General features: G+C 38.6%; 1 protein-coding gene and 1 long non-coding RNA gene across 3 annotated transcripts in view; one reads left to right on the top strand and one right to left on the bottom strand.

The window, feature by feature from the left end:
• LOC131276579 (uncharacterized) overlaps positions 1-22,671 on the top strand; it is a 69,978-nt gene extending 47,307 nt beyond the window's left edge. The window contains exons 2-3 of the long non-coding RNA XR_011647756.1: positions 21,295-21,388; positions 22,169-22,671. This is a non-coding gene — a long non-coding RNA (uncharacterized lncRNA). The remainder of the gene's footprint in view (positions 1-21,294; positions 21,389-22,168) is intronic.
• IDO2 (indoleamine 2,3-dioxygenase 2) overlaps positions 1-25,583 on the bottom strand; it is a 54,533-nt gene extending 28,950 nt beyond the window's left edge. Inside the window, exons 1-2 of one of the 2 annotated variants that reach the window (XM_004468687.5) lie at positions 25,265-25,583; positions 3,977-4,072 (exon numbers count right to left, since the gene is read on the bottom strand). In XM_004468687.5, the coding sequence (XP_004468744.2) occupies positions 3,977-4,072; positions 25,265-25,363 (195 nt within the window). In that variant the 5' untranslated portion in view covers positions 25,364-25,583. The remainder of the gene's footprint in view (positions 1-3,976; positions 4,073-25,264) is intronic. The other variant, XM_004468690.5, reaches the window with a different exon arrangement.
• Positions 25,584-27,631: the final 2,048 nt, after the last annotated feature.

The following is a 27,631-nucleotide window of genomic DNA, read 5'->3' as shown; positions in this document are numbered from 1 at the left end:
CTGGAAAAGAAGGAGGGGCCAGGAGAGGCTGCCATGTGCATTGCCATGTGACAGAGGAGGCCCGGACCAAGGATCACTGGCAGCCAGCTCTAGAACACCAGTCTTCAGAAAGAGAGCATTACCTTCATGGCACGTTGACCTGGACTTCTAACCTCAAAACCGGTAGCCGATAAATCCCCATTGTTTAAGCCAACTCATTGCATGGTATTTGCTTTAGCAACAAGGAAGCTAAAACATACTTCCCTTTCTGAGTTCTTTTTTGTGATTTATGCTTACTTTGCTGGAATAATTCATGAGCAATTGAGAGAAATACTTGGATGGTATGCTTTCTCACTTCTTGAATTGGTTGATAATTTAGTTTCTTTTGTCATCACAGATGAACAATAAAATTCTAGGTTCTAAGTACTTTTTTCTAAAACTTTATAACTATGCGAATATTGTCCTTTTTTCCTTTACTATCAATATGGACAGATGTGTATTCATTTAATGATTTGGGTTGTAATCTCAAAATGTGATTGCTCACATTGTTCCAGCTTTGACGACCCACTTGACATGTGCCCATCTTTTTTCTTTTTTGGCTTTTACAATGGGGTTTATTAGCTTGCAAGCTTGCAGTTCTGAGGCTGAGAGAAATTTCCAAATCAAGGTATCCTTAGGTGATGCTTTCTCCCTGAAGACCAGTTGTTGGCTGTCCTGAACTCCTCTGTTACATGTCCTCATCTTTTTGTTTTTTAAGCACCTCCTTAGTTTTGGCAGTACAAGATATTCTAGGGTCATCTTGTATTTCCCCTGCCCAAGGTTTAAACTCTGATTCTCACTGGGTTTTTGTTCCTTTTATTGGAAATGAGTATTGTTCTGAACACTGGGTTTGCTCATTGTTACTGGGTGTCACTGTTTCAGATCCTCATAGTGGACTGGGCTAGGAAGTACATGTTTGTGCACATATATACATATGCAGAGAATGTATATGGATCCATATATACATTAAATTAAATACGACTTCATGCTGGGTTGATTCTAGTCCCCACCCCCTTGCTAATTTAAAACTTCTCTCTCCAACAGGAGATGTCATCCATCATCCATTGATTTATTTATTCAATCCCAGTATATATGTAAAGCTTCAGAAATGTTAAACTGTACCCCATTAAAAACAAATTTCCTAATTAAAGTATAGTGATTAAGTGCAGTTCCTTTTTGTCTTTAGTCTTACAGATTCCAGTCAAAATATTGTTTTCAAAGTAACTTAACAGCCCTCTTTCCCCCATTCCATTTAGGGAGTGTGGTTAGATATCTGTAATACAATTAGATTCATTTGTGGCCATCTTCATTCCATCCTGGGATCCCAAAACATTCTGGTTAATTCCTTTTAATTTGCATACATGTAAGTTTGCTTTTTGTTGTGTCATCCTAAAAGTCCTCCTTCTGTAACTTTCCTAGTTGACCACGCCCTTCTCTCAGATCCCTGCCGCTCTGTTTCCTTGCTTTATAGTTTTGCCTTTTCCGGATGTCCTGGGAATGGAATCGTGATATGTAGCCATTTGAGTCTGACATCATTTATTTATTAAAATATATTTAAGGTTCATCCATGTTATTGTACCTATTAATAGCCTATTCATTTTTATCACTGAAGAGCATTCCATTGAATGAATGTAATGCAGTTTGTTTATGCATTCCCCTGTCAAGGGGCATCATCGCTGCTAGCAGTTTGGGGTGATTATGACAATACTGCTATAAATATTCTCATGCAGATTTTTTCCTGTGAACATACATTTTCAATGCCTAGGAAAATGTAAATATTACAATCGTGATCACTGATTCATACGGTATGTCTTCATTTTACTTTATAGGACTCTGCCAAGCTCTCTTCCTACGCGGCTGTCCTATTTTGCTTTCACACCAGCAATGAAAATGGCAATCTCTTTTGCTGCACAGCCTTGCCAATATTAGGCATTGCTAGATTTTTGCATTTCAATCACTCAGATAGGTTTTAAATAGTGTTTTAATACTTAGCATTATAGATAAATAGCTCTCTTTCACTTACTCTGTAAGCAATCTAGTTTTGGTTTTTATTGATTTCTGATTGAGAACTTGAAAATTTTTAATATTATTCTAGAAATGTTTAAATTTCATCTAATATCTAAGTGTGTTTTCCCGCATAATATTTCTGATACAAAGACTCAAATTTTAAGACTTGAAGTTTTATTCTTACATGCTTGAATTTTTGCTTCTCCTCCATCCACATGACTATTTGTGGGACTCAATATAGAATTTGGGCGGTGGACTTGGCCCAGTGGTTAGGGCATCTGTCTACCACATGGGAGGTCCGCTGTTCAAACCCCGGGCCTCCTTCACCTGTGTGGAGCTGGCCCATGTGCAGTGCTGATGCGCGCAAGGAGTGCCCTGCCACACAGGGGTGTCCCCCGCATAGGGGAGCCCCAGACGCAAGGAGTGCACCCCGTAAGGAGAGCCGCCCAGCGCCAAAGAAAGTGCAGCCTGCCCAAGAATGGCGCCGCACACACGGAGAGTTAATGCATCAAGATGAAGCTTCAACAAAAAGAAACACAGATTCCCGTGCCACTGACAACAATGGAAGCGGACAAAGAAGATGCAGCAAATAGACACAGAGAACAGACAACCGGGGTGGGATAGGGGAAGGGGGGAGAAATAAATCTTTAAAATATACATATATATATATAAATATATACATATATATATATATAGAATTTGGATTGTCTGTATTTCTTTTTTTCATATATTTTCTATTTTTCTCATGGTTGGCATTTCTTTAGCCTTTACATTATGTTTTATAAGAATGTCTCGATAAATCAATGTATGTTTCTACAATGTTTCACTGACTTTATTGGATTTGAGTTGAGTAATTTTTTTTGCTTATTTGTTTGCATTTTATTAGTTCCTTTTACAAAGAAGACCACTTATTTTATAAAGTAAAATTTCTGGAGACACTTTCTAGAATTTTAATAGCATTAATGTCATCTTTTGCTATTTCCTGGAGGCCATTGACTCTGAATGCCCAGTGGTGCCCTCTTTTTAAGTTGTTCATTATCTCTTGTTTGGTGATTTTGGGTTATCTAGTCACATTATGAATAGGGGTCAGTTTCTGGATTAGTAACTAGTATGACTTTCCTTATCACATTTCCAACATTCTCCTGAATTATCTTCCACATAACTCCCTGTGTGCATGACAGTCAACAGGTCTTCGGTTTCACTGATGGCAGCTTAATCAAATCAAGCCTTGGAAAAGCTGAAGACTGCGTAGCTCACAAATTGAACTCCTTTAAATCTGCCCTCCTGCCAACTGTCCCAGACAAACTTTTGCTCCCATTCCCTGTTTTTCTGAGATGAAGAACAAATAGGGTTTCTTTTCCTTTAGTTGAGTGCTTGACAAGGGCATGATAGACTGACGTGTGATCTGATACAATATGATTAATATGGTCCAAAAATTCTTTTAAAAAATTTATTCCATCTTTGGCAGGAGTTTTTCCTGCACCTATAGACATTATATTATTATTTGCTCTTCTTTTTGTATTTCATTGTTCATATCAATGAAAAATTGTATGCAACAAGAAAAGGAACTGTTATCTTCCTAAGATAATTATCATCACAGATAGAAAAATCTGTCACTTGTCCATCTTTTACAGTGTGTCTAACCTGTGCTTTTCACATAGCAGATATTTAAGGATTGTCCTCCTTCTTTAAAGGAAGGAAGTTAGTTGAATGTTTAATATGTAACAGGCTATCTTTCTGTGCAGGTTGGCTGTGCAAACCTTAAGGAAACACCAGTAACATATGAAAGTGGGGCCATCTTCAACCCAGGAAGTGTGAGATAGCATTGCTAATAAGCAAAGTTAATGATCGATTTGCCACCGCTTACACAACAGCTAGAAAGGGAAGCGGCATGAGGTTGAAAATGAGGATGGTGAGAAGGGGTGAAAGAGAAGAATAAAAAAAGTTATACCTTGTTCACAAGAGCTCGAAGCTGGTGTCTCTCAATCAAGTGAGAAAGATTGTTAGCAATTTCCATCCAAGGCCTATAATGATCTGGAAGTTCTTTCTGCATTCAAAATAGGAATATCTCAGTATTTTAGACCTCTTTTCAGGGCTTGCTGCTTTCAAATGTTAGTCTTCAGACATAATTCATATTAATTCAGTTCAGCAAACATTGATTGGGAACTCACTGATGTTAGGCCCGATGCTAGGTACTGCAGATACACAGGTGGTTAAAATACATTCCTTATCCTTAAGGAACACATGGCCGAGTGAGCGAGAAACGCATGTTGTCATATTTATGTTGATATGTGCAATTACTGATGTGCGTGTATGTGAGTGTAAGGTTAGGAACTGGTAAAGAGGAGGAGGTGGGTATGTCTGTCAGCAATTGTGGGGATTTGAAGGGAAGTAAGCCCAGTTTTAGAGTCTGAAAATGACTTTTCTAGGTGGAAAGTTAGAGGAGGGAAGGAAGTAAAGGCAGAGGGAGCAGCAAACAGTTGTGCTTCTTAGGACTAAGAATGATTCAGTGTGGCTAGAAAATAAAGCACAAGAGAAAGAGTGATAGAAGATGAGGCTAGAAAGTTAGATCAAAAAGCACTCTGTACAGAATTACTATTTGGGGTGTTGGAAAAGTTTTAGTAATGAATAGTGATGACAGTAGCATTGCAAATGTGTTGAACACCACTGAACTGTAAATTTGAAAGTGGCTCAAATGGAAAATTTTAGGTTGTGTATATGTTACAAGAATAAAAACCAAACCAAAAAAAAAAAAAACCCAACAACAACAACAACATAGAATTGTGAAAAAATAATATCTAACTTGGAGAGTTATGATTGTCATGTTAGTGAAGAGTCAATAAATGGTATCATTATTGTTTTTAAAAAGTATTTTCTATGGAATATAAAAGACTTTTCATTTTATGTAAGTTGGGGGCATGGTATGATTTGAATTTTAGGAAGATGATTTTGGCTGTAGGATTTTAGGATATAGGAGAATATATTTTGAAGCATTGCTACTAACCATGGTGGAATATAGTTTACATTATATTTTACACTTTGCCCTGCACAATTTTATAGTTTTTGACAAAATGTACAGTTGTTGGTATCATGACATACTGTTTAAGGAGTAAGCTTAGGCCAAGGCGATGAATTTGGAGAGGAGAGAGCATGTATTCAATATTTATTTTGAAAGTAAAATTGAAATGGTGTTGTTTTAGTTTCCCAACTGATAAAACGAATATTATGCAATGGGTTGGTTAAACAATGGGAATTTATCAGGCACAGTTTGGAAGTTGGAGGAGTCTAAAATCATGGTGTTCTGTGAGTCTCCTCAATTTGTTTAAGTCATATCAGTGAAGTCATGAAATATTTGCCCTTCAGTGCCTGACTTACTTCACTTAACATAAGGTCTACAAGATTCATCCTTGTTAATACTGCATTCCTTCTTACAGCTGAGTAATATTCCATTGTATGTATATACCACAGTTTACTTACCCATTCAACTCTTGATGGACTTTTGGGTTGTTTTCAACTTTTGGCAATATTAAATAATTCTGCTATGAATATTGATGTGCATATATCTGTGTATTAGTCAGCCAAAAGGGGTGCTAATGCAAAATACCAGAAACTGGTTAGTTTTTATAAAGGTTATTTATTTGGGGTAGGAGCATACAGATAACAGGCTACAAGCATAAGTTACTTCCCTCACCAAAGTCTATTTTCATATGTTGGAGCAAGATGGCTGCCGACATCTGCGAGGGTTTAGGCTTCCTGGGTTCCTCTCTTCCTGGGGCTTGCTCCTGTTTCCTCTGTGACCTTACTTCCCAGGGCTCCAGCTTAAGTGTTCAGCATCAAACTCCCACCATCAAAAACCCTCAACTCTGTCCTTTGCCATGCCTTTTATCTGTGAGTCACCACCCACCAAGGGGCAGGAACTCAACACCCCAATGATGTGACCCAATCAAAGCCCTAATCATAACTTAATCACCCCCAGATACAAACCAGTTTACAAATATAATCCAATACCTATTTTTGGAATTCATCACCATTTCAAACTGCAACAATCTGTTTCTGTCCTTGCTTTCAATTCTTCTGGGTTTATACCCAGCAGTGGGATTGCCAGATGATATGGCATTTCTATAGTTAGCTTCCTCAGAAACCACCAAACTGTCCTCCACAATTGCTGTACCATTCTACATTTCCACCAGCAGTGGATAAGGGTTCCCATTCCTCCACATCCTCTCCAATGCTCTGTTTTTCTAATAACTGCCAGCCTAATGGGTGTAAGATGATATCTCATTGTAATTTTTATTTGCATTTTCCTAATAGCTAGTGATGTTGAGCATCTTCTCATGTGCTTTTTAGCTACTTGTAATTCTTTGGAGAAGTATCTATTCAAATCTCTTGTCCATTTATTAAATGGGTTGTTTCTCTTACTATTTTTGAGATGTAGGATTCTTTATATATACTGGATATTAGGCCCTTATCAGATAGATGGTTACCAAATATTTTCTACCATTGAGTAGGCTCCCTTTTCACTTTCTTGACAAACTCCTTTGCAGTGCAAAAGTTTTTAATTTTGAGGCAATTCCCTGTATCTATTTTTTCTTTCATTGCTTGTGCTTTGGGTGTAAAGTTTATGAAACCATTTCCTACTACAAGATCTTGTAGATGCGTCCTTACATTAGCTTTTAGGAGCTTTATGGTCTTGGCTGTCATATATGGATCTTTGATCCATCTTGAGTTAATTTTCATATAGGGTGTGAAATGGTGATCCTCTTTCTTTCTTTTGGATATGGATATCCAGTTCTCTAAGCACCATTTGTTGAAAAGGTCATTCTTACCCTGTTGAATGGGCTTTGTGGCCTTGTTCAATATCACTTGACCATCTATGTGAGGAGCAAAGTCAGCACATTCAATTCTGTTCCATTGGTCAGTATAACTATTCTTGTACCAACACCGTGCAGTTTTGACCACTGTAAATTTGTAGTATATTTTAAAGTCAAGTAGTGTGATTCTTCCAATTTTGTTTTTCTTTTTCAATATGTCTTTGGCTATTAGGGGCCCCTTGCCCTTCCATATAAATTTAATACTTAGCTTTTCCAATTCAGTAAAAAAATTCTGTTGTAATTTTTATTGGGATTGCATTAAATCTATAAATCGATTTGGGTAGGGCAGATGTCTTCTTTTTTCTTTTAAAATTTAATTTAATTATTTATTTCTCCCCATCCCCTTGTGGTTTGAATTTGCTGTGTCTGTCTTCCTTATTTCTTTATTTTATTATTATTTTTTTTTCTGCCTGCAGCTCTAGTCCAGGCTAAGACACTTGCCTTTCAAGTTTGATCTTTTTTTTGTCTTTATTTATTTTTTTAATGTTACATTAAAAAAATACGAGGTCCCCATATACCCCCGAACTCCCTGCCCCCACTCCTCCCCCCATAACAACAACGTCCTCCATCATCATGAGACATTCATTGCACTTGGTGAATACATCTCTGAGCACTGCTGCACCTCGTGGTAAATTGTCCACACCATAGCCCACACTCTCCCACAGTCTACCCAGTGGGCCATGGGAGGACATACAATGTCCAGTAACTGTCCCTGCAGCACCACCCAGGACAACTCCAACCCCTGAAAATGCCCTACATCACATCTCTTCCTTCCACTCCCAACCCCCAGCAGCCACCATGGCCACTTTCTCCACACCAATGCCACATTTTCTTTGATTACTAATCACAATAGTTCATGAATAGAATATCAGTAAGTCCTCTCTAATCCATACTCTATTCCTCCATCCTGTGGACCTTAGAATGGTTGTGTCCATTCCACATCTATATCAAGAGGGGGCTTAGTTTCCACATGGATGCTGGATGCAATTCTCCTGCTTTCAGTTGTAGGCACTCTTGGCTCCCTGATGTGGTGGTTGACCTTCTTCACCTCCATGTTAGCTGAGTGGGGTAAGTCCAATTAACCAGAGTTTAGGAGTTACAAGTCTGTTGAGGCTCAGGCTATCACATCGTCAGTCCAGAGATTCAGGTCCTCTGGGTACACACTAAACCTCAGCACCAACTACAGATCTGTTAAAAGTAACAGGAGAGGCTTGTGGACAAAGATCACATCTGAGTCCAGCTCCATCACACAGAAACACAAACTCCAAAGTAGGACCAACTGGCACGACACTGAAATCCATCTGCCATGACCACAGAAACTGTGGGTCTCTGTAGCCCTCAGAAGAACCAATACCCGGGGTTGTATCTACTTTATCTTTCTCTGGTACTCTGCTGAGGTGTGCATAAGGGCAACCCCTTTGATAACCTCCTGGCTCTTTTTGGAGACTCATAGCCATATAAACTCATTTGTCTTTTTCATTTCCCCCTTTTATTCAGGTCAAAAAGCATTTTTATCTCTTGGTATTATATGTAGACTGAGATATTCTGCTGGTCTGAGTTGACCCTTTTATTCAAGGTCATTTTCTAGTTACATCATCAGCTGGTACTTGGTAGTAATCTCTCGGTGCCAGGGACGCTTATCCCCAGGAGTCATGTCCCATGTTGGGGGGAAGGCAACACATTTACATGCTGAGTTTGGCTTTGAGACTGGGCACATTTGAGCAACATGGAGGCTTTCAGGAGGTAACTCTTAGGCACCCCACAGCTCTAGGCCTTGTTCTTATTTCAGGTGCACAGGCTTACAAGCATAGTTATTAGTATCAAGGGGTCATTGTTGGACCTTCCTTCATTTTTGGTCTTTACCATTGCACTTGGGGGATTGTTGCTGTTCCTTTAGGGACTGTGATAAAACTCCCCTGGCTAGGAACTCAGCACTCCCTCAGTTGTTGTTTTTAATTGTAACCACTATGAAAATATCCAAACATTTTTATGTACCCTGGATATATGCCCTGGGGAACTCCCTGCCAACCATTGTCCCCTGTCAGTAACATCCCACACCAGTATTCCTCCCCTGCCATTGTTGAACCTCTCTGTGATCCAAAACTTCTTCAAAAATGAAGTCCAATATATTGCCAGGTTCCATTAATAGTAAAATGGGATATTGTGATGAGTTTAAAGGTTAGATATAGAATACATATTAATTTAGAAAAATTAAGGTAAAACTAAATTGGGGTATCAAAAAATTTAAAAATGCAAAAGCTTTGTTTTTGATGTTTTGCCTTCCATCACTGCAATAAGCATTGCCCTGTATGCAGATTGGCAAGGCAACTTCTTCCATCTTTTCCTCAGTGTCTACATCCTATCTTTTTCTTTTTTTCCCCCTAATTATTAAGCTTATCTTCACAAAAGTTTTAGATCACAGTAATTCATATATACAATATACAGTAGTCCCACATATCCAACATAAAACCCTTTTCCCTTCCACAGCAATAACCTTTTTACATGTTTATACTATATTTACTGAAACTGATGTACAGATATTGAGACAATACCTTTCAAACAAGGAAACATTTGGGTTTACATTTTGGTTTATATTTTAGACTATCCAATTTTCTAAATATTTAGTTATCTTATGTTTTACATTATGATTTACATTTTAGCCTATAAACCCTTATACATTTTTGGTGTAATTTAACATGTCTTATATCCATCCTTGCATAATCTTGTGGAACACTTCTATTGCCCACACAGTTACATTGATTCCATCTATTCAATACCTCTCTCCCCCTCCCTTCAGGGCCCACAGTGACAGTCAATCCTCATTGCTTGAAGGCCATGTTCAGAGATACTTGCAACAGCGTTGAGGGCTTGTCATGATCAACTGCCCTAATGAATTGGGAGCCACCATTTCTCTCAAGAGATACAATTCCCTCTATTTGAGAACATCAGTCTTCGCCAGGATGTGGGTATACCTTCACTCTCATTATATGGGTCTCTATCCAATGATATAACCCACTATGGCAAAATGAGCACTCACAAACTCCCTAGAAGCCTGTCTTTCATCAGATTATCCCCTTTAAGCATCTTAAACAGGTAACCTTCCTTGTTATATTTTTGAAAAAGTTTTCTCAGCATTATACTCTCAACCAAATACCTGACAATCTCCTATGTTTGTATGTGCCCCCACCCTCCCTCCAATTTCTTGGGCAATATTACCCATCCTCCCATCCCTAGCCCCCCTCAAGCCTGCAAAGCCCCACCCAAAGGTAACCCTATGCCCCCATTTTATCCCTTCCTTGTACAAATACTTATCTCCCGCTTATCATAGATTTCACCCATGCAGGTGTCAGAGGGCAGACATCTTAATGATGTTTTGTCTTCTGGTCCATTAACAGGGAACTTCATTTATTTAAGTCTTCTTTGATTTCCCTTAGCAATGTTGTGTAGTTTTCTGCATACAAATCCTTTACCTCTTTAGTTAAATTTATTCCTAGGTATTTGATTCTTTTAGTTGTTATTGTAAATGGATTTTTTTCTTGATTTCCTCCTCAGATTGCTCATTACGGTGTACAGAAATGCTACTAATTTTTGTGTGTTGATCTCATAACCTGCCACTTTACTGAACTCATTTATGAGCTCTAGAAGCTTTGTTGTAGATTTCTTAGGGTTTTCTATGCATAGGATCATATCATCTGCAAATAGTGAAATTTTTACTTCTTCCTTTCAAATTTGGATGCCTTTTTAATCTTTTTCTTGCATAAGTATTTGAGCAAGTACTTTTAACATGATATTAAATAAGATTGGTGACATTGGGCATCCTTGTCTTGTTCCAAATCTTAGAGAGAAAGCCTTTACATTTTACCACTGAATACAATGTGAGCTATGGGTTTTTCATATATACCCTTTATCATGTTGAGGAAGTTTCCTTCTAGTCCTATCTTTTGAAGTATTTTTATCAAAAAAGGATGCTGTATTTTGTCAAATACTTTTTCTGCATCAATAGAGTTTATCATGTGATTTTTTTTCTTTCAATCTGTTAATGTGGTATATTACATTGATTGATTTTCTTATGTTGAACTGTCCTTGCATACCAGGGATGGAACCCACTTGATTATATGTAAAATTCATTTGATATGTTGTTGAGTATGCTTAGCAAGTATTTTGTTGAGGATTTTGGCATCATGTTTCATTGGAGAAATTGGTGTGTAGTTTTCCTTTCATGTGATGTCTTTATGTGGCTTTGGTATTAGGGTGATGTTGGCGTCATAGAATGAGTTAGGCCGTGTTCTCTCCACTTCTATTTTTTTAAAGAGTTTAAACAGGATCGGTGTCAGATCTTTCCAGAATGACTGATAGAATTCATCTGTGATGCCATCAGGTGCTGGGGTCTTCTTAGTTGGGAGGTTTTAGAGGACTAATTCAATCTCATTACTTGTGATTGGTCTGTTGAGTTCATCAATTTCTTCATTCATCAATGTAGACTGCTTGTGTGTTTCTAGAAATTTGTCTATTTCCTGTAAATTATCCATCTTGTTGGCATACAATTTTAAAAGTATCCTCTTATGACACTATATATATGGGATCAGTGGTGCTATCCCCTTCCTCATTTCTAATTTTCTGTATTTGTATATTCTTTCTCTTTTTCTTTGTTAGTCTAGCTAAGGGTTTGTCAATTTTATTAATCTCCTCAAAGAACTAGCTTTTTGTTTTGTTAATTTTTCTAGTACTTTGTTATTTTCAATTTCATTTAGCTCTGCTCTAATCTTTATTTCATCCTTTCTATTTGCTTTGGGATTAGTTTGTTGTTCCTTTTCTAATGCTGTTAGGTCCTTGATTTAAGCTCTTTCTTCTTTTTTAATATAGGCTTTATGGCTATAAATTTCCCTCAGGACTGCTTTTCCTGTATCCCACAGGTTTTGATATGTTGTGTTGTCATTTTCATTCATTTCAAGGTAGCTACTGATTTCTTTTGCAATTTCCTAAGAGATTTTAATATGAGTCGGGATGTCATTCCAGATGTTACCCTTATGCATGTCTCAGCAGGATCCCATTGACTGCTACAATAAACAGTGCCTCAAACAGTGGGGCTCCTGAAGGCTCTAGAGACATCCAGACACTGTAAGCAGGACAATCTCAGGAATTTGGTACCCTGTCAATGTGACTTACTCTGGAACTTATGCTCCCCAGTGTAACAGACTTAGACTAATTTAGAGTTTCCCTATACCTGGCTCTTTTGCCCCTTTTACTTGAACCTATAATTAGCACTATACTTGTTGAATGTATGTCCCAGAGACATAAATCTTTAGGCTCTTCATATGCTTGTTGAGTCCTGAATTGCAGCAGAGTTGTAACACTTACTCTCCAGTTCATTGGATTCACCCAGGACAACTAATAATAAGATGATGATGGAAAATGTCCATCCCAAGGAACAGAGAGTGTCTGCAACTGTAAACAAGATAGTTCCATCCATCTGCCCCATGAGACCTAGGCACCCTCTCAATGAGAAACAGAGTAGGCATCACCATCTCAAAATCCTCAAGACTGGGAAATGAACAATGGACTAAAGTAGATTTATTGTTATTCTGACAATGGAAAAACTTTTATCATTGATATAAAGATGATGGTCAACAGAGGTTCTGGGTGGAAGGAGAGAGAATAATAAGTGTAATAAGGGGGTATTTTCAGGACATTGGAAATGTCCTGCATGACTTCGCAATGACAGATACAGGCCATTGTATATTTTGTCATAACCTGCAAAATTGTGCAGGATAGACTGTAAACTATAATGTAAACTATAGTTCACAGTTAGTAGCAATGCTTCAATATGTGTTCATCAATTTTAACAAGTGTACCATACTGATGAAGGTAATTGTCAATGTGGGAAAGTGTGGAAGGGAGAAAGGGAATTTCCTGTATTTTTATGTAATATTTATATAATCTAAAGCTTCTTTAAAAATAAAATTTAATTTAATTTAATTTAATTTAAAACTTAAATTAAAATGTAAAAAGTCAAAGTGTCAGCAAGACAATATTTTCTCCCCAAAGATTGTCATAGTCTGGCATTAGCTATCAGCCATCTTTGGTCCTTGGCTTTTCTTTCACATGGCTATACACATAGTGGCATATTCTTCTTTCTATTTCAGGTTCCATTAACTTCCAGCTTCCTTCTGCTCCACATGGCATCTTTTTCCATGTCCAATTTTCTTTGCTTACAAAGACTTCAACCACATTGGCTTAAAACCTACCCTCATTCACTTTAACATTTTCAAAAATCCTATTTACAAATGAGTCCCCATTCACAAGACCAGGAACTCAGCCCTGAACATGTATTTTATGGGGGGTATAACTCAATTCCCAACAGGTGTGATGATTAAATTTGGAGGCAGGGATTAAGGCAAGGCTATCCTTAGCCCACATGGCACCATTTGTATGTGGGCACATTCTGAGCTGATGCACCACCATGGTTTAACCAAGGAGAGAGAACATAAGCTAGATACCAACATCTACCCCACGTGGATGGCGAACTACATAAGATTTTGCATATAAAGTTCTATTGGCACACAGCCACACTCTTTGTTTTGTCTCTGGCTGCTTTGGCACTACAAAAACAGAGTTGACTAGTTGCAGCAGAGATCTTAGGGCCCACAGAGCCATTTGGTGCTTTACAGGAAAAGCTTGCCAACCCCAGATCTATCCCCATGGTCTGGGCCACCTTCTCCTGTGTACAATCTGAACACCTGGATGTTGTACCTCCAAGTTAAGAAGAGGAGGTGAGACTGATGTCCATGCATATGAACCAGGTGACTGAATGAATAGGTGGGAACACACATTGAAACAGAAATGCAGGTAGAAGTCAAAGAGTAGGTATAAAGAAATTGAATTTACTTTGAGATATGTTGAGCTTGAAGTATCTATGGAGTGTAAAGATATGGTTGTGTACTGGGCAATTGGATATATAACTTGAAGTTCAGGAGATAATTCAGATTGTACATATGCAACTGGGAAGTATAACTGTAGTAAAAATCCCATGTTGTGGTTAAAACCATGAGAGGGTATGAATTCATTCGGGAGAGGATATAAAGCAAAATGCAAAGAAGGCCTAGGTCACTGGGAAATTTACAAGGCAAGCTGAGGAATTGAATCAACCCTAAAGGTCAAAGGGACTTGTACAGAGCTTCAGTGAACTGAAAGAGAATGATCCCATCGAAGATATTATAGGATTTTACAGAAGTAGAAAATCATCAGAAGGTCAAATGCACCATTTGAAAGTTTTTTTGGGAAAAAAAAAAAAAGAACTAGGAAGTCACTAAAAATATATCCGTTTTTTATATTTACACAAAGTAGAGATTTAGGTCTGAGTCATGAAAGCAGGGCTCAAATTTTTTTTTTATTGACTTTGTAATAATATTACATTAAAAATATATATGTGAGGTCCCATTCAACCCCACCCCCCACCCCACCTCTCCCCCCCCCCCCAGCAACACTCGTTCCCATCATCATGACACATCCATTGGATTTGGTAAGTACATCTTTGGGCACCTCTGCACCTCATAGTCAATCGTCCACATCATGGCCCATACTCTCCTCCATTCCATCCAGTGGGCCCTGTGAGGATTTACAATGTCTGGTGATTACCTCTGAAGCACCATCCAGGGCAGCTCCATGTCCCAAAGATGCCTTCACCTCTCATCTCTTCCTGCCTTTCCCCATACCCATCAGCCACCATGTCCACTTTTCCCAATCCAATGCCACCTCTTCTATGTGGACATTGGATTGGTTGTGTCCATTGCACCTCTATGTCAAGAGGAGGCTCAGATTCCACCTGGATGCTGGATGCAATCCTCCCACTTTCAGTTGTAATCACTCTAGGCTCCATGGTGTGGTGGTTGTCCTTCTTCAACTCCATCTTAGCTGAGTGTGGTAAGTCCAATAAATCAGATTGTAGGTGCTGGAGTCTGTTGAGGCTCAGGACCTGGCTATCACATTATCAGTCCAGAGATTCAAATCCCCTAAATATATCTTAAACCCCAACACTAACTGCACCTCCAGCACATTAGCATGAAAGTCTTATGAAGGGAGATCCCATCTGAGTCCAGATTCATCACACATAAACACCATTTCCAAAGAGGGGTCATCTGACCTGGTAGTTAACCCCATCGGCCATGACCATAACTCCCATGGGTCTCTTTAGGGCTCAAATTTTAATGTCTTGAGAAAGTAAGGAAATAGAAAATGTAGATTCTTTTTTTTTTTTCTAAAGGCTTTCTAAAAAGTAAAGGATAGCCATATGTGTTAGCAAGGGATTTCTGTTTGAGTGCTATCTCCATTTAACAATGAGAAATTGAACATTTTATAGTCTACTATTGTAAGAGAATGAGATTGAAGATAAAGGAGAGAGGAGAGCAATGGCAAAAGGTCATGGGGGAAAATAAGAGCCATGCGGAGGGTCTGGACTTGAAGTGGTAGAAGGTGAAGGCTCTGGAGTTTGAGGGAGCTCATAGCTTCAATTTCTCAGCATATAGGAGTGAAAATCAGGTTATGTGACTTGAGGAGAAGGGTTGGCGTTAATTTTTAGAGGGGAAATTTACAACAGGAAACTAAACAAAAGAAACAAAAAAATAATATATTACATCAGGTTACACCAAGGACCCAGGAGAATTTGAACACCATGAATTTGGATGGCCATAAATCTACAAGTTGCCCAAAAGTCACTTGGAGGTCCAGAACCTAAGATAAACGGAGGTTCAAACTCTTAATTCATAACCTGGGTGTATCCAATATCCTAGCCACAGTCATTGACACTTACAGCTTTATTTACTCTTGGACTTTTCTGTCTTTGACCCCGAATCAATTCAGAATACACTGGGCACCCAGATTCTGACCCTTTGCTAGTGCTCACCACTAATGAAATGATACCAAGCAGATAATACTTTTTGTATTTTTACTATAGATTTGAAGGTTCATGGGTGACTTTCCTGTTTTCTTCCAGAGAGCAGCCATGTAACATGCCAGGAAGGTCATGTAACTTTCTATTGAGGAATAAAGTTTATAAGCACGGTGGTATAATTTCTTCTGGCAATGCTCAGCTGTAGGAATAACTGCAAAATCAAAGAATGTTGATCACCAAATTGACCCAAGATTAGGGGTTTACTGAGAGGTGGCAGAGTTGAGAATGCCATCAAGAATATGTACAGGAAGATACATGGTAAATTGGCTGTGAACTGGAGATTGGTTTTTAGTCTTATCTATATAATGCTTATTTTGGGGAACAGAAGTTGCTTGCAATTGCAGTGGTGATAAAACAGAATATTTAAAAATAGCTCTATAACAAAAAATCATGGACACAGAATCACAGTATTCAGATAGCCCCCTTGAAGTGGGTTTTAAGAAAATCAGTTGTAGCTAAATAATCACCTCTCTGCTTCCTTCTGCGATGTCTAGAAAAGCCATCACTTTCTGAGAATTAAACAGAAGCATCTTGGAATTCTACTTCCTGGCTTACCTGGAAATACTTAAATCATGCATTCCCAAAGTTTCCTCTATCTCTTTCTCTTCTGCCTCCTTTTGATCCTCTCACTTTTGAAAGGAGCTCTAAGTTTTACAGGCAACCACAAACACAAGGAAATCATGAGCTCGAAGCTCCTAAATTGTGGTCTCCAGCACAACAGTAATAGCCTTACTCTGGAAGATTTTAGAGATGCAAATTCTGAGCCCACACCCCAGACATGCTGAATTAGTAATTCTGGTATGGGGACCAGCATTATTGTTTTGTTTTGTTTTTTTAAGATTTATTTTTATTCATTTCTCTCCCCTTCCCCCCTCCCCCCCCATTGTCTGTTCTCTGTGTCTATTTGCTGCGTGTTCTTCTTTGTCTGCCTCTGTTGTTGTCAGCGGCATGGGAATCTATGTCTCTTTTTGTTGCGTCATCTTGCTGCCTCAGCTCTCCATGTGTGCAGTGCCATTCCTGGGCAGGCTGAACTTTCTTTCACACTGGGCGGCTCTCCTTACGGGGCGCACTCCTTACGCATGGGGCTCCCCTACACGGGGGACACCCCTGCGTGGCAGGGCACTCCTTGCGCGCATCAGTGCTGCCACGGGCCAGCTCCACACGGGTCAAGGAGGCCTGGGGTTTGAACCGCGGACTCCCATGTGGTAGATGGACACCCTATCCACTGTGTTTAATAAGCTCTCCAGGTGATGCTGATACCCCCTGAGGTTAGAGAACCACTGATGTGGTGTTCTTGCAAGTGATCAAGAAAGGGGGAAGGGATCTTAAAGATATTTTCAAGTCTAGTAGAACATACTCTTTTTTTTTTTTTTTTGACTTTTCTTCTAGAAACTGAAGAATGTATTGAATTATGTTAATTGCTTTGTGATCACCAGACTACTTCTTTGAAAGCTACTGTGTGGGAGACAGGATCAGTTGACAGGCTTTCTCACTAAATAAGAGGTCTTTTGGTGACAATTCATATTTATCTCCCACATCTGTTTTAAAACCTGTATGATAACCCAATAGTCTATTGATAAGAATTACCAATTGTTTATCAGTTTTCACTAATATATTTGAAAGAATCATCTTTACACATATATTTTTAGACATTTTCCAATGATTTCCTTAGGAGAAACTTCTAAAAGGGAATATGCTACTGGAATAAAGATTCTGCTCATTTAAAATTTTGACAACTACTTCTTGATTTCTTCACAAAAAAAAAATTATGTCAAATTATAACACCATATAGAGTGTGTGATTTTTAATGGGAGTGCCAGTTCATCTATGCTTCCGGCAACTTTGAAATTGATCTTTTTTTGTTGTTTTCAAGGTATAATTTGTCTTGTATTACTTGCATTAGAATTATAAAATTATTTTTATTTACTAAACTTATTAAAACAACCCTCCAACAAATATACTTTTTTTATTCATGATGATTAAAAGGCAATAAAATAAATGCTTATGACAAGACATTATAAACACATAATTTATAGTGGAAGAGTTTATACATAAACCATTTGTGTCATTATTGATTTGATAGCATTCTCTTATTTAAATTTACATTTCTTGGGTGATTAATGAGTTGAAATTCTTTCCAGATGCTTCAGAAATGACCATACATAGTAGGGCAGTCAAATGAGCCAATATTTTCATTTCTGCTACTGGGTTTCAAATCATACCCAATGTGGCAGTTTGATATTATTTATGAATTCCAAAAAGAAATATTGATTATGTTTGCAAACTTCTCTGTTCCTGTAGGCATGATACCCTTTGATTGATTTAAATTCAAAGGCTTTATGTTTATTTGATTAAGTCAAGATTAGGGCTTTAATTTGACCACGTCATTAGGGTGACTCAGTTTGAGTCCCTGTCCCCCTTTGTGGGCTATATAAACGAATGCTCAATCAAGAAGACAGAGTAGATACATAGAAATAGATAGAAGATACATGGGTATAGAGAGAGCTCCATAGACACAGCAGAGGAGAGAACTTGATCTTGGGGCTTCCAGAGAGTTTGCAGCTGAGGAGACCAGAGCCATGAGCAGGTGAGCAGGCCCAAGAAGAAATGAACCCTCCAGTCTACAGCTGAGATCGGAAGAAGCTGGGCCCATGGACCCTTAAGGGGAAGAGGAAGGCTGAACCCTCGCAGATGTTGCCCGCCATCTTGCTACAACACACGGAACTAACCTTGAGTTGAATTCTTTAGGGCCTTGTAACTGTAAGCTTTTACCTCAAATAAATACCTTTATAAAATCAACAGATTTCTGGTACTTTGCATCAACACCCCTTTGGCTGACTAACACACTCAGAAAGGTTTTCCTATCCCCAAATCATTTACTTTAGAATATTTCTGATTCTATTTTTAATACTTAAGTTTTAAATCCATCTGCATTTGTTTTCAATATGATATGAGTTAGGACAGAATGATCTCATTATTTTCGTTTTGTAGCAGGGGAAGCTAACGCCCGGAAAGGTTAGATGACCTTTCCTGAGGTTTCACATCTGTTTGGTGGCCAGGCTAAATCTCTTCTGATTCAAATTTCAGTGACCTTTCCAGTTTTCTTTAGAGTAAACATGTGGAGGATGGTGGGGTGGAGGGTTGGTGCACAAAGATAGGAAACTGAAAGAAACTTTAAATGCTTTTTTCCCCCTCATTCCAATAATTAGAAAACCCAGAAATGGGATGGATAAAAAATTTTTAAATCTTCATCTTTTCTTTCTTTACAAAAAAAGTCCCTTTTTATATTTTTATTAGGTTTTTACATCTGCCAAAAGTTAAAAACATGACTCATAGAAGTAAAGAATGTGTGTCAAATATATATTTAATTCATTAAGGAAGAAATCAGTATGATGGTCAGATTGGTTTAAAATTTTTTTGATAAGCCAAGTGTTTATAGAGTTTTGAAAAAAGAATGATGAAAGAATTTTGCTGGGTTAAATACACAAGTGGTTGGCTAATGTCCAAGAGGGCGGTACAATCATAAGCTTGCAGGTTATATAATCTGTTCAGCAAGAGCCATTTGCATCTCTTTTGTACCAAATTTAAAAGTTACCATGTAACTTCAGAGACTAGCCCCTAAGCAATAGTAAATAGCAAGTTAGATAAAGGAATATCCAGATTATTAAATAATTCTAAGGTGAGACTGTTAGACAATGTTCCACGATGCTATTAAAAGAACACAAAGCCATCCTTTTGCTTTATTTCCAAATTTAAGATAGTTTTCCCCAACACATTTATACTTCAAGTGAGAATAGACACTTCCCTACCCTTTTTTCTTTTCTTCTCTCTTCTTTTTTTCCTGAGGGGTGGGTAAATAGACTTGGGACTGAAGCTGAGTAGCTATGGATAGTAGCTACAATCAGTCATCTACCTTCTCTGTCACCCCTGTCACCTAGAATGAGATTTCCTCAAAATAAACAGAGGACAAATGTTCAATAATATAATTTTTAATCATTGGTTTATCAAGGGTGGCCACATATTTTATTCTGGCCCTCATATTCTCTATTAAAATCTTCTTCCCTACATTGAAAGTAAGGCTTCTGATTAACCTATGTGGGCACTTGGCAAAAAAGCAAGGCCTTTTTATAGAACTGGTAGATTAAACAGGGAGTCTGTAGCTAAAAAGAGGAGGAGCACTGAGCTTGGTGAAACAGGCAGGATTTAAACCAACCAAAAATGTATGGAATCATGACAAGGTATCATTTTATACCACAATTTGGGGAAATGCAATATTAGGTCCAGGAGCACAGATTTCACATTTGTCTCCCTACTCAAAATCTAAGAATCTAGATTGTTCCCTTCAATATAGAAAATAGTGACTAAATATTTACTAAGTTCAAAGAATGAATAAAATGGCCACAAAAATGCCAAGAGGATAGTAAATCTGGAGAGCGTCATTAATAAGAAACTAGAGAGAAACAGTCATAAGATGTTACAATGGAGAATGGAAAAAACAATTGCCCTCAAAATTAGCTAGTGATTGATTGTAGGTTAGTTTTTAGAACAAGCAGGGGAATGTTTGTGCAAACAGTTTGGTTTGAATTAAAACTTTAAGAGTTTTATAGATAGGTTTTATTTAAACTGAGAGAATATTGAATGCAACCAAAGTGTTCAACGTTATTTAAATTTCAGCGTTATATTGTGCAAACGGGATTTCAGGTACTGAGACCAACTAGGCTAGAGGTTCTGATTAAACTCTCAGGCTTTTTAAGCTCCTCCAGTGATTTTAACACACAACCTAGGAAATTGTTCTCACCCACCTTACCCTTAACACTCTGATGGAAAAATATTACAATGCCAATTGCATCATCTCATCTACCAGATGAGTAAAATCCATATTCCTGAGCCGAATGTTCCAGGCCCTTTTGTTCTGTTCTAAAATACCTTGACCTCTCCTTTCCTGTCAGGCTAATTTCCTTGCACTCTTTATGTCTAAGGAGAAATTTACTTCCCACCCGACCCATCACACACACACACACACACACACACACACATACACACATGATCTAGCAAAGGATTTTCATGGTATATTTATGCATTGGAATTTGGGTTTATAAATTGGATTATACCCCCCACCCCCCAAAGGCATGCTGAAATCCTAATCTCCAGTTTCTCAGAATGTGACTTCGCTTGGAAATAGGGTCCTTAGAGAGGGAATGAGGCAATTTACAATAAGTTCACACTGGAGTAGGGCAGACCTACTCCAACATGGTTTATGTCCTTATAAGAAGGGAAGGGAGGCACAGGCAGAGAGCACACGGCCTCTGAAGATGGCTGGCCAACACCAGGAGAGCACCGTGGAACAGATTCTCCCCTATCTGCTTTCGAGGCAGCAGGGCCCTTCCAGCCCTTAGATCTCACACATCTAACCTCCACTACTGTGACACAAGATATTCCTGCTTTTTTCAGGCACGCAGGTTGTGGTGCTTTGTCACAGCAGCCTGAGGAAACCAAAACAGGCTGGGAGGTGTCCATTCCGAAGCACTGGAACGTGGAAATAAAGGTGAGTTTATTGACACAGTGGGATAGAATATTTGAAACCAAGTCCGCCCTCACTCCCTAAAATTCAAAACCTCTGCTTATTCATTAGCTTGATTCCGTTCATTATGGAGAGACTTTCTAATAAGCACCCTTTACTGGAAACAACCAAGCCTGCCAAAAGAGCATCTCTGTGGCTCTGGACAAGGGGGCAGCCCTCCCACCGCTCGCCTTCAAATGAAAGGGACGCAATGCTCGCGTCCTTGCGGAGTCAGTAACAAATATTTGCCACACCACGATTAGTTGCAAAACTGCTGCCTCGTGCGGTTAGTGACCGAGCCTCCCCTGACCTGTTGTGGGCAACCTGTAGCAGATTCTAATGAAAGCTTTCTTCCTCCACCTCTTCTCGGAAACAGAGTCGTTTAAAATCATACACGAGGAAATTAAAACTGAAACAAGGAATTACCGCTTGAGAGAGGCCGGGCGAACGTGACCACGAGGGAGTGGACACAGCATGCCAGGGAAATTTTTCTATGAGCTCAGGAATGGAAATTTTTTTCCTAAGGGATATCCATCATCCAAACCACTGAGAACAGAGATGCATTCTGGCTCCAAAAGTCCCAAGCAGTTAATGTGGCTATTGTTTCTTATCTGGTTCCCTTATTTATAAAAAGCAGAAACAGTGACGAGGAAGCGGGGGCGAGGGGGGGGACTCTCCAATCTTTGGCTACAGTGGCCAGATCAGTGTGTATATTTAATGCCCATAACATGTTGTCTTACTGACATTTTTTTCCTCGTGAACTAGGGAGGATGGAGATATTCCCAAAAACATTTATGCACAGAGAATGCAGTTGTCAAAGAGCCCTGGACGCAGAGGCAGGAGAACAGGCATCTGCTGCCCACGCTGCACACATCAAAGCGCGTCACATTCATGCTTCCTGGATCCCAGGGGCTGGCACCAGATGGCCTTTCAACAAATGTGAAACTGAAGCTCAGACCATGCTTGTGATTCATTCAAGATGCCAAGAGCTAAGAAAAATGCAAGTGACGGTGAAGGACTCGTTGCGGTTTGGCCAGGATTATCCCAAGTCAGCACCGCAAGTCTCGTGACCCCGGACCCCCCTTCATCCAGGAGGAGCGGAGGCGGCCGGTCACCCCAGGGTCAGCGTCAGAGAACACGATCCCCCCGTCTTTAGCAAAATGACTCTGCATAAAACCTCCTTGTGCTTACTTTTTTTTTTTTTTACTTTGCAAACTGTGGTTTTATTTTCTGACTCATAAAGAGGTGTCTTTGTGTTCAATTTAGAAGGTTTAGCTTTTCGTTGATCTCTCAAAATACTCTCAAGGTATTGTTCACAGGGCTCAGAACTGTAAAGATTAACATCTAATACACGTTTTTAAAGAAAAATTTACAAGTAAGACCTATTTCTAAGAAACTCACCTCAAAGATTCAGGCATCGACAATTCTAATTTCAAAGTACACTAACTTCAATAATTATTAGAAATTGAAGTGGCAAGGATATCCAAGAGCTAAAAACCAGATCTCTTTCAAGCCAGACAATTTTTGAATTTCTGTGGGACTCGTGCCTGACAACTCCAATTAAATGCAATGCTCCGCCATTCCCAAAACTACCAAATGCATTATTTCAACTTAGAATAGGAAAATGATAAAGTGGAATTCCTAACCCATACTATATATTCAAATACACCATTTTAACGGTCATGTTTGCTAGGTGAATTGGGAAATTAAAACCAAATTCTACTTTCAAGGGACATATGATAAATGTTCTTTCATTGTTTCGTTTGAGTCCATTCTATTCTTGGTTGTTTTCTACTCCCGTATTTTCAAATTCATGCCCAAAGGCTAGAGTTAGTCCATTCACCTGAAATGAACAGTCAGTGATTTCTACAGAAAGCCCTACATTTTTTCCGTCTCACAAGCCCAGTACTCAAAAGGCCTTATGTATTTATAAAAATATGATTTAGGACTTTAGAGTTCCAGAGTAACTCTGAGGTCCATATCCCTAAAATCAGCAGTCATTATTCATAGGCTATTTGTGCATAGTCAAGCATGTCCAGCATGCAGTAAACTTCCTTTACTGGTTCAAATTGAGGTAAAACAGACTCAAAATACTTAATATTAACAGAAGCTACAATAATTAGAACTAACTCTTCTTTTGCTGCTTATTTCACGTAAACAGATTTTTAAGTTTTCTCACAATTGAAAGCCAGTAATCTCTACAATCTTAGTCACCCCCTAAATTAAGTATCTTCTTTCCAAGTAATGACTAGTAAAGAATGTTCTGGAATAAAGGAAACCTTTTTCCTCAAATCTGCATTTTAAACTTCATGTAATACAATTTTTTATTAATTTATTTTTCAAATTTGGAAAGAACTCATGTCTGGGTACTATTTGATATTTTTTTCAGATACCAGGCAATACTAGTAGGACTCCCAAATATGATTTTCTGACAAAGACAGTAAAGTTTGCTGAACATTTACAAAATTGTGGTTGTGTTTACTGCTCAGGTTCCTTGCAGATCTGTGACTTGCTTTTACAAGTAATAGTTCTTACCACAAAGAGCTTTTGACAGCAGGGTGTAGATCTTATCTTCATTTACAATCTTTCTAATTACACTTAGAAGAAAACAAGCATCACTGAATTCCACCTCACTGAATTCCAGAACATTCTTTAATCGCAGTTAAATGACAAATTAAACATTAGACATGTGGGGAAAAGAAAGTTAGTTCTAATACAATGTTGCAATGACTCCAAACATTGAATTTTTGATAAATCACAGGCAAGAGCCCTCAGTTAAAAATCAAAGAATTCAATGTTTGGAGTCATTGCAACATTGTATTAGAACTAACTTTCTAACTGAGGGCTCTTGCCTGTGATTTATGGTATAGTAGAAAAAGGATGTCAAGTGTCCCGAGTTTTAGTTCCATTTTTACCACTGATAGGTCTTTGGGTAAATCACTTCTTCTGGACTTAACCTAGCCCAAATGTGAAAGGAGGGGACTGAGACCAGATGGCTTTTAAGGTTATGTCTTAGAAGTTTTGAGTTTCTAGACCTCAGACCACATTCAAAGAGAAAAACAACCTTGATAAGGGTTATCTGACAAAACAGAATTGCATTACAAGTTGCAGAACAGAATTGCATTACTGCTAAGTAGAAGTAAGAAATAAGTATTGTTTATTCTCAAGGTTTCCTTCCTCTCCTCAGAAATGTCAGGGAAGGAGGACTTTTCTCTGAGGTGGTTTTGTTTTAACCAGCGGTTCTTAACGCTTTACAAATCTACCAATGCCCAAAATACCTAAGCACTCACATACATTCTTTTCTCTCCCACTTGCAAGTCAGGATAAACTAATTCACAGCAAGTTATTAGTAGTAGTGACTTAGCACAGTTTATAAGCCGTTCCTCCTGGAGGTAATTGCATTGCACACATGTATATAACAAAAAGGATTGAATCTGTAATAGAGGAATTCCCTTTATTCTTCGTTGGCACCTTACAAGATGTGGTAGAACTTGGTACATGGAAATACCGCGATAGCTGAGACTCACACTTGCCCACATCATTTATCTACATCTAACTTCTGTCATTTTGTTGATAAACACAGATTTGCTTATTGGCTTCCTGGCTTACATGGCAATCTTTTTAAATAAACTGGCACAAAGCATTCCATTCGAAGTATCCTCTGCTGTGGCTGTCAGTTCTCTTTTGAGGGCAATTACATTTTGTTTCATTTGTAGCGTCTTTCTGAGTTCAATGAATTGATAGTTACATTCATCCCCTTGAACAACCACATAAACGTAAAAACAAAAACAAAAACAAAAAACATTACAAACCAGCATCTCAAGAAACCCATTCCAACCTGGTACACGGCTCCATTCTTACCAGAGGATTTGGAAGAAGAAAGCCATAATCTTCAGAAATGTGAAATCTTCCTAAAGACAGTGGCAGTGTTGTCTTCAGATTCTGATTTTGAGGCTCCATACTTTGGCTTGAAGTATGTGCAGTGATACTCCTCCTGAAGAAACAGCTGCTCTAAATACATTAAATTTCCAGGTTAAGAGCGCTTCAAAACGGCTTCTGTGAGTTGTGCAGTTGGTTGTGTGGTGTCTCAGCAATGGGGGAGAACCTTGGTCTGAGGTTGAATTCCAGATTGCCATAGACTCTTTCTGAGCAAGACTGAGTAAACAGTTAAAGACTGCTGGTTAAAACAAACAGGCAGACAAAACTACCTCAGAGGAAAGTCCTCCTTCCCTTTCATTCACCTGTGATATGGGAATACTGATTTTTTAAACCCAGAGACAAAATTTTTCCAAAAGGGGGGAAATGAGCCAGACTTCCTTTCATGGTCCATGATGAACTTTGATTTGTTGGGTTCTTCTCCCAAAGGAGTAGATCATTAAAACTAGAAATTAACCTTTACAGTTATTTCAGGTGGTAAATGGTGTGGGCAGGATGACTCATTTGATTCAACAATCTTTTATTAAGCCACATTGGAGGACCTACCACATAAGCAGGAGATTTTTACTATTCCTATGAAGTAGGTAATGTCAACTCCATTTTATAAATCAGTAAAGTGGGGCACATGCATGTGAATAATCATATCCAATGCCACTCCACTAATTATAAGTAGAATTAGGACTAATGTATCTTGATTTCCAAGCCGTTGTTCTGTTCACTAGATAAGGCTGCCATGTTGCCTACAAAAAAATGAGACTAAGATTTGAATTCACTTTAATATGGAATCCAGCAAGATAAAGTCCAGGCCATACGTCTGCACTAAGGAAATTCTAAAGATGCTGTCATTTACCCAATTGACCCTGAACGTAGGGCAGCAGATTGTAAAGAGATCTATTATGAAACTAAAGTCACCAAAACACATCTCCTTCCTCCACATAGTCTAAAATTAATAGAAAAATTAAGAGCCGGAAGTGTCCTGCTAATTCATTTAACTGCTCCCATGGAGGTTTCAATCTTGAAGGCTGTGTGCCCAAAGCAGCTTAACTGATTTATATTTTATCATGAGACACCCAAGTGTCACCCTTAATTATCTACTTCCCCTCAATCCAATATCCAACAGTTTCGAAGTTCAGTTTCTCATGCCTCAAACTCTGTTCAATCATCTTCCCTGTTTTGTCCTTTAGCCTCAGATAAAAAGATAGCTTAGTTAATTTTTTATGCTGGGTATGTTATTTTTTTATCCATTCCCTTTACTCCCACTTAAGACTTCATTGTAACATTACAAAACAATAGAATCATAAACTACCAGAACTGAAAGGAACATTATATAATAAACAATCTAATTCAACAATCTAATTCATCAAGCCTATGGGACACCTAAGATTTATGAGAGTGAAATAACTTATCAGATTTCATCCAGGGAGTTGGCATTTGTATTGGACGAGAATCCTGACTTGCTATCATTCAGTCCAAGGGTTTCCCTCTTTAACTCATGTCAGACCTTCCTGAGTGTTCATCTCTACCAACTATTAGCTATGTGGGCTCCAATAAGTGGCTTAAAATGCTGAGCTTCTTTCAACACCTGCAAGAAATAGCAATATTTATCCCAGGGAAATTTTGTGAATAACTGAGAAACCATGAGGGGAGCACCTACCATATAACAATAAATGTTATTTTTCCTCACACTCTTCTTCTGTCCTTCTGGAAAGAAACCCTTTCCTAATATCATACTTTCTATCTCTGACTCTACCTTTTCTGTTTCAGATATTGTGGTGGTTTGGAGCTGTCTATATCTCAGAATAACATGTTCTTAAGTAAACCTAATCAATTTTTGTGGGTGTGAATCCCTTTGTAGGTAGGACCTTTTGATGAGGCTACTTCAGTTAGGGTGTGGCCCACCTCGATCAGGATGGGTCTTACTCCTATTACTGAAGTCCTTTATAAGCAGAATGAAATTCAGACAGAGGGAGGGAAAGAGCCACAGAGGAGCAGCCAGAAGCTGAACATCAAGAGAACCCAGAAAAGAAGGAAGAGACCAGAAGACTCTACCATGCCCTAGCCACACGTCAAGCTAAGGATCGAGGATGACCAGCAGCCAGCTTCAGAACACCGCGGTCTTCAAGAAAACTTGATCATTTCCTTAATGACACCTTTATTTGGTCTCTTTCCTGCCTCAAACTGTGAGCAAATAAATCCCCATTGTTTAAGCTGACCCTTTGGATGGTATTTGGTTTGGCAGCCAAGGAAACTAAAACAGATTTGGATTCCTTTTTCTGTTTCAACCCTAACTAT

The sequence above is a fragment of the Dasypus novemcinctus genome, chromosome 29, assembly GCF_030445035.2.
Source record: "Dasypus novemcinctus isolate mDasNov1 chromosome 29, mDasNov1.1.hap2, whole genome shotgun sequence".
NCBI classification, from domain to species: domain Eukaryota; kingdom Metazoa; phylum Chordata; class Mammalia; order Cingulata; family Dasypodidae; genus Dasypus; species Dasypus novemcinctus.
This window is presented reverse-complemented; position numbering and strand designations above follow the sequence as displayed.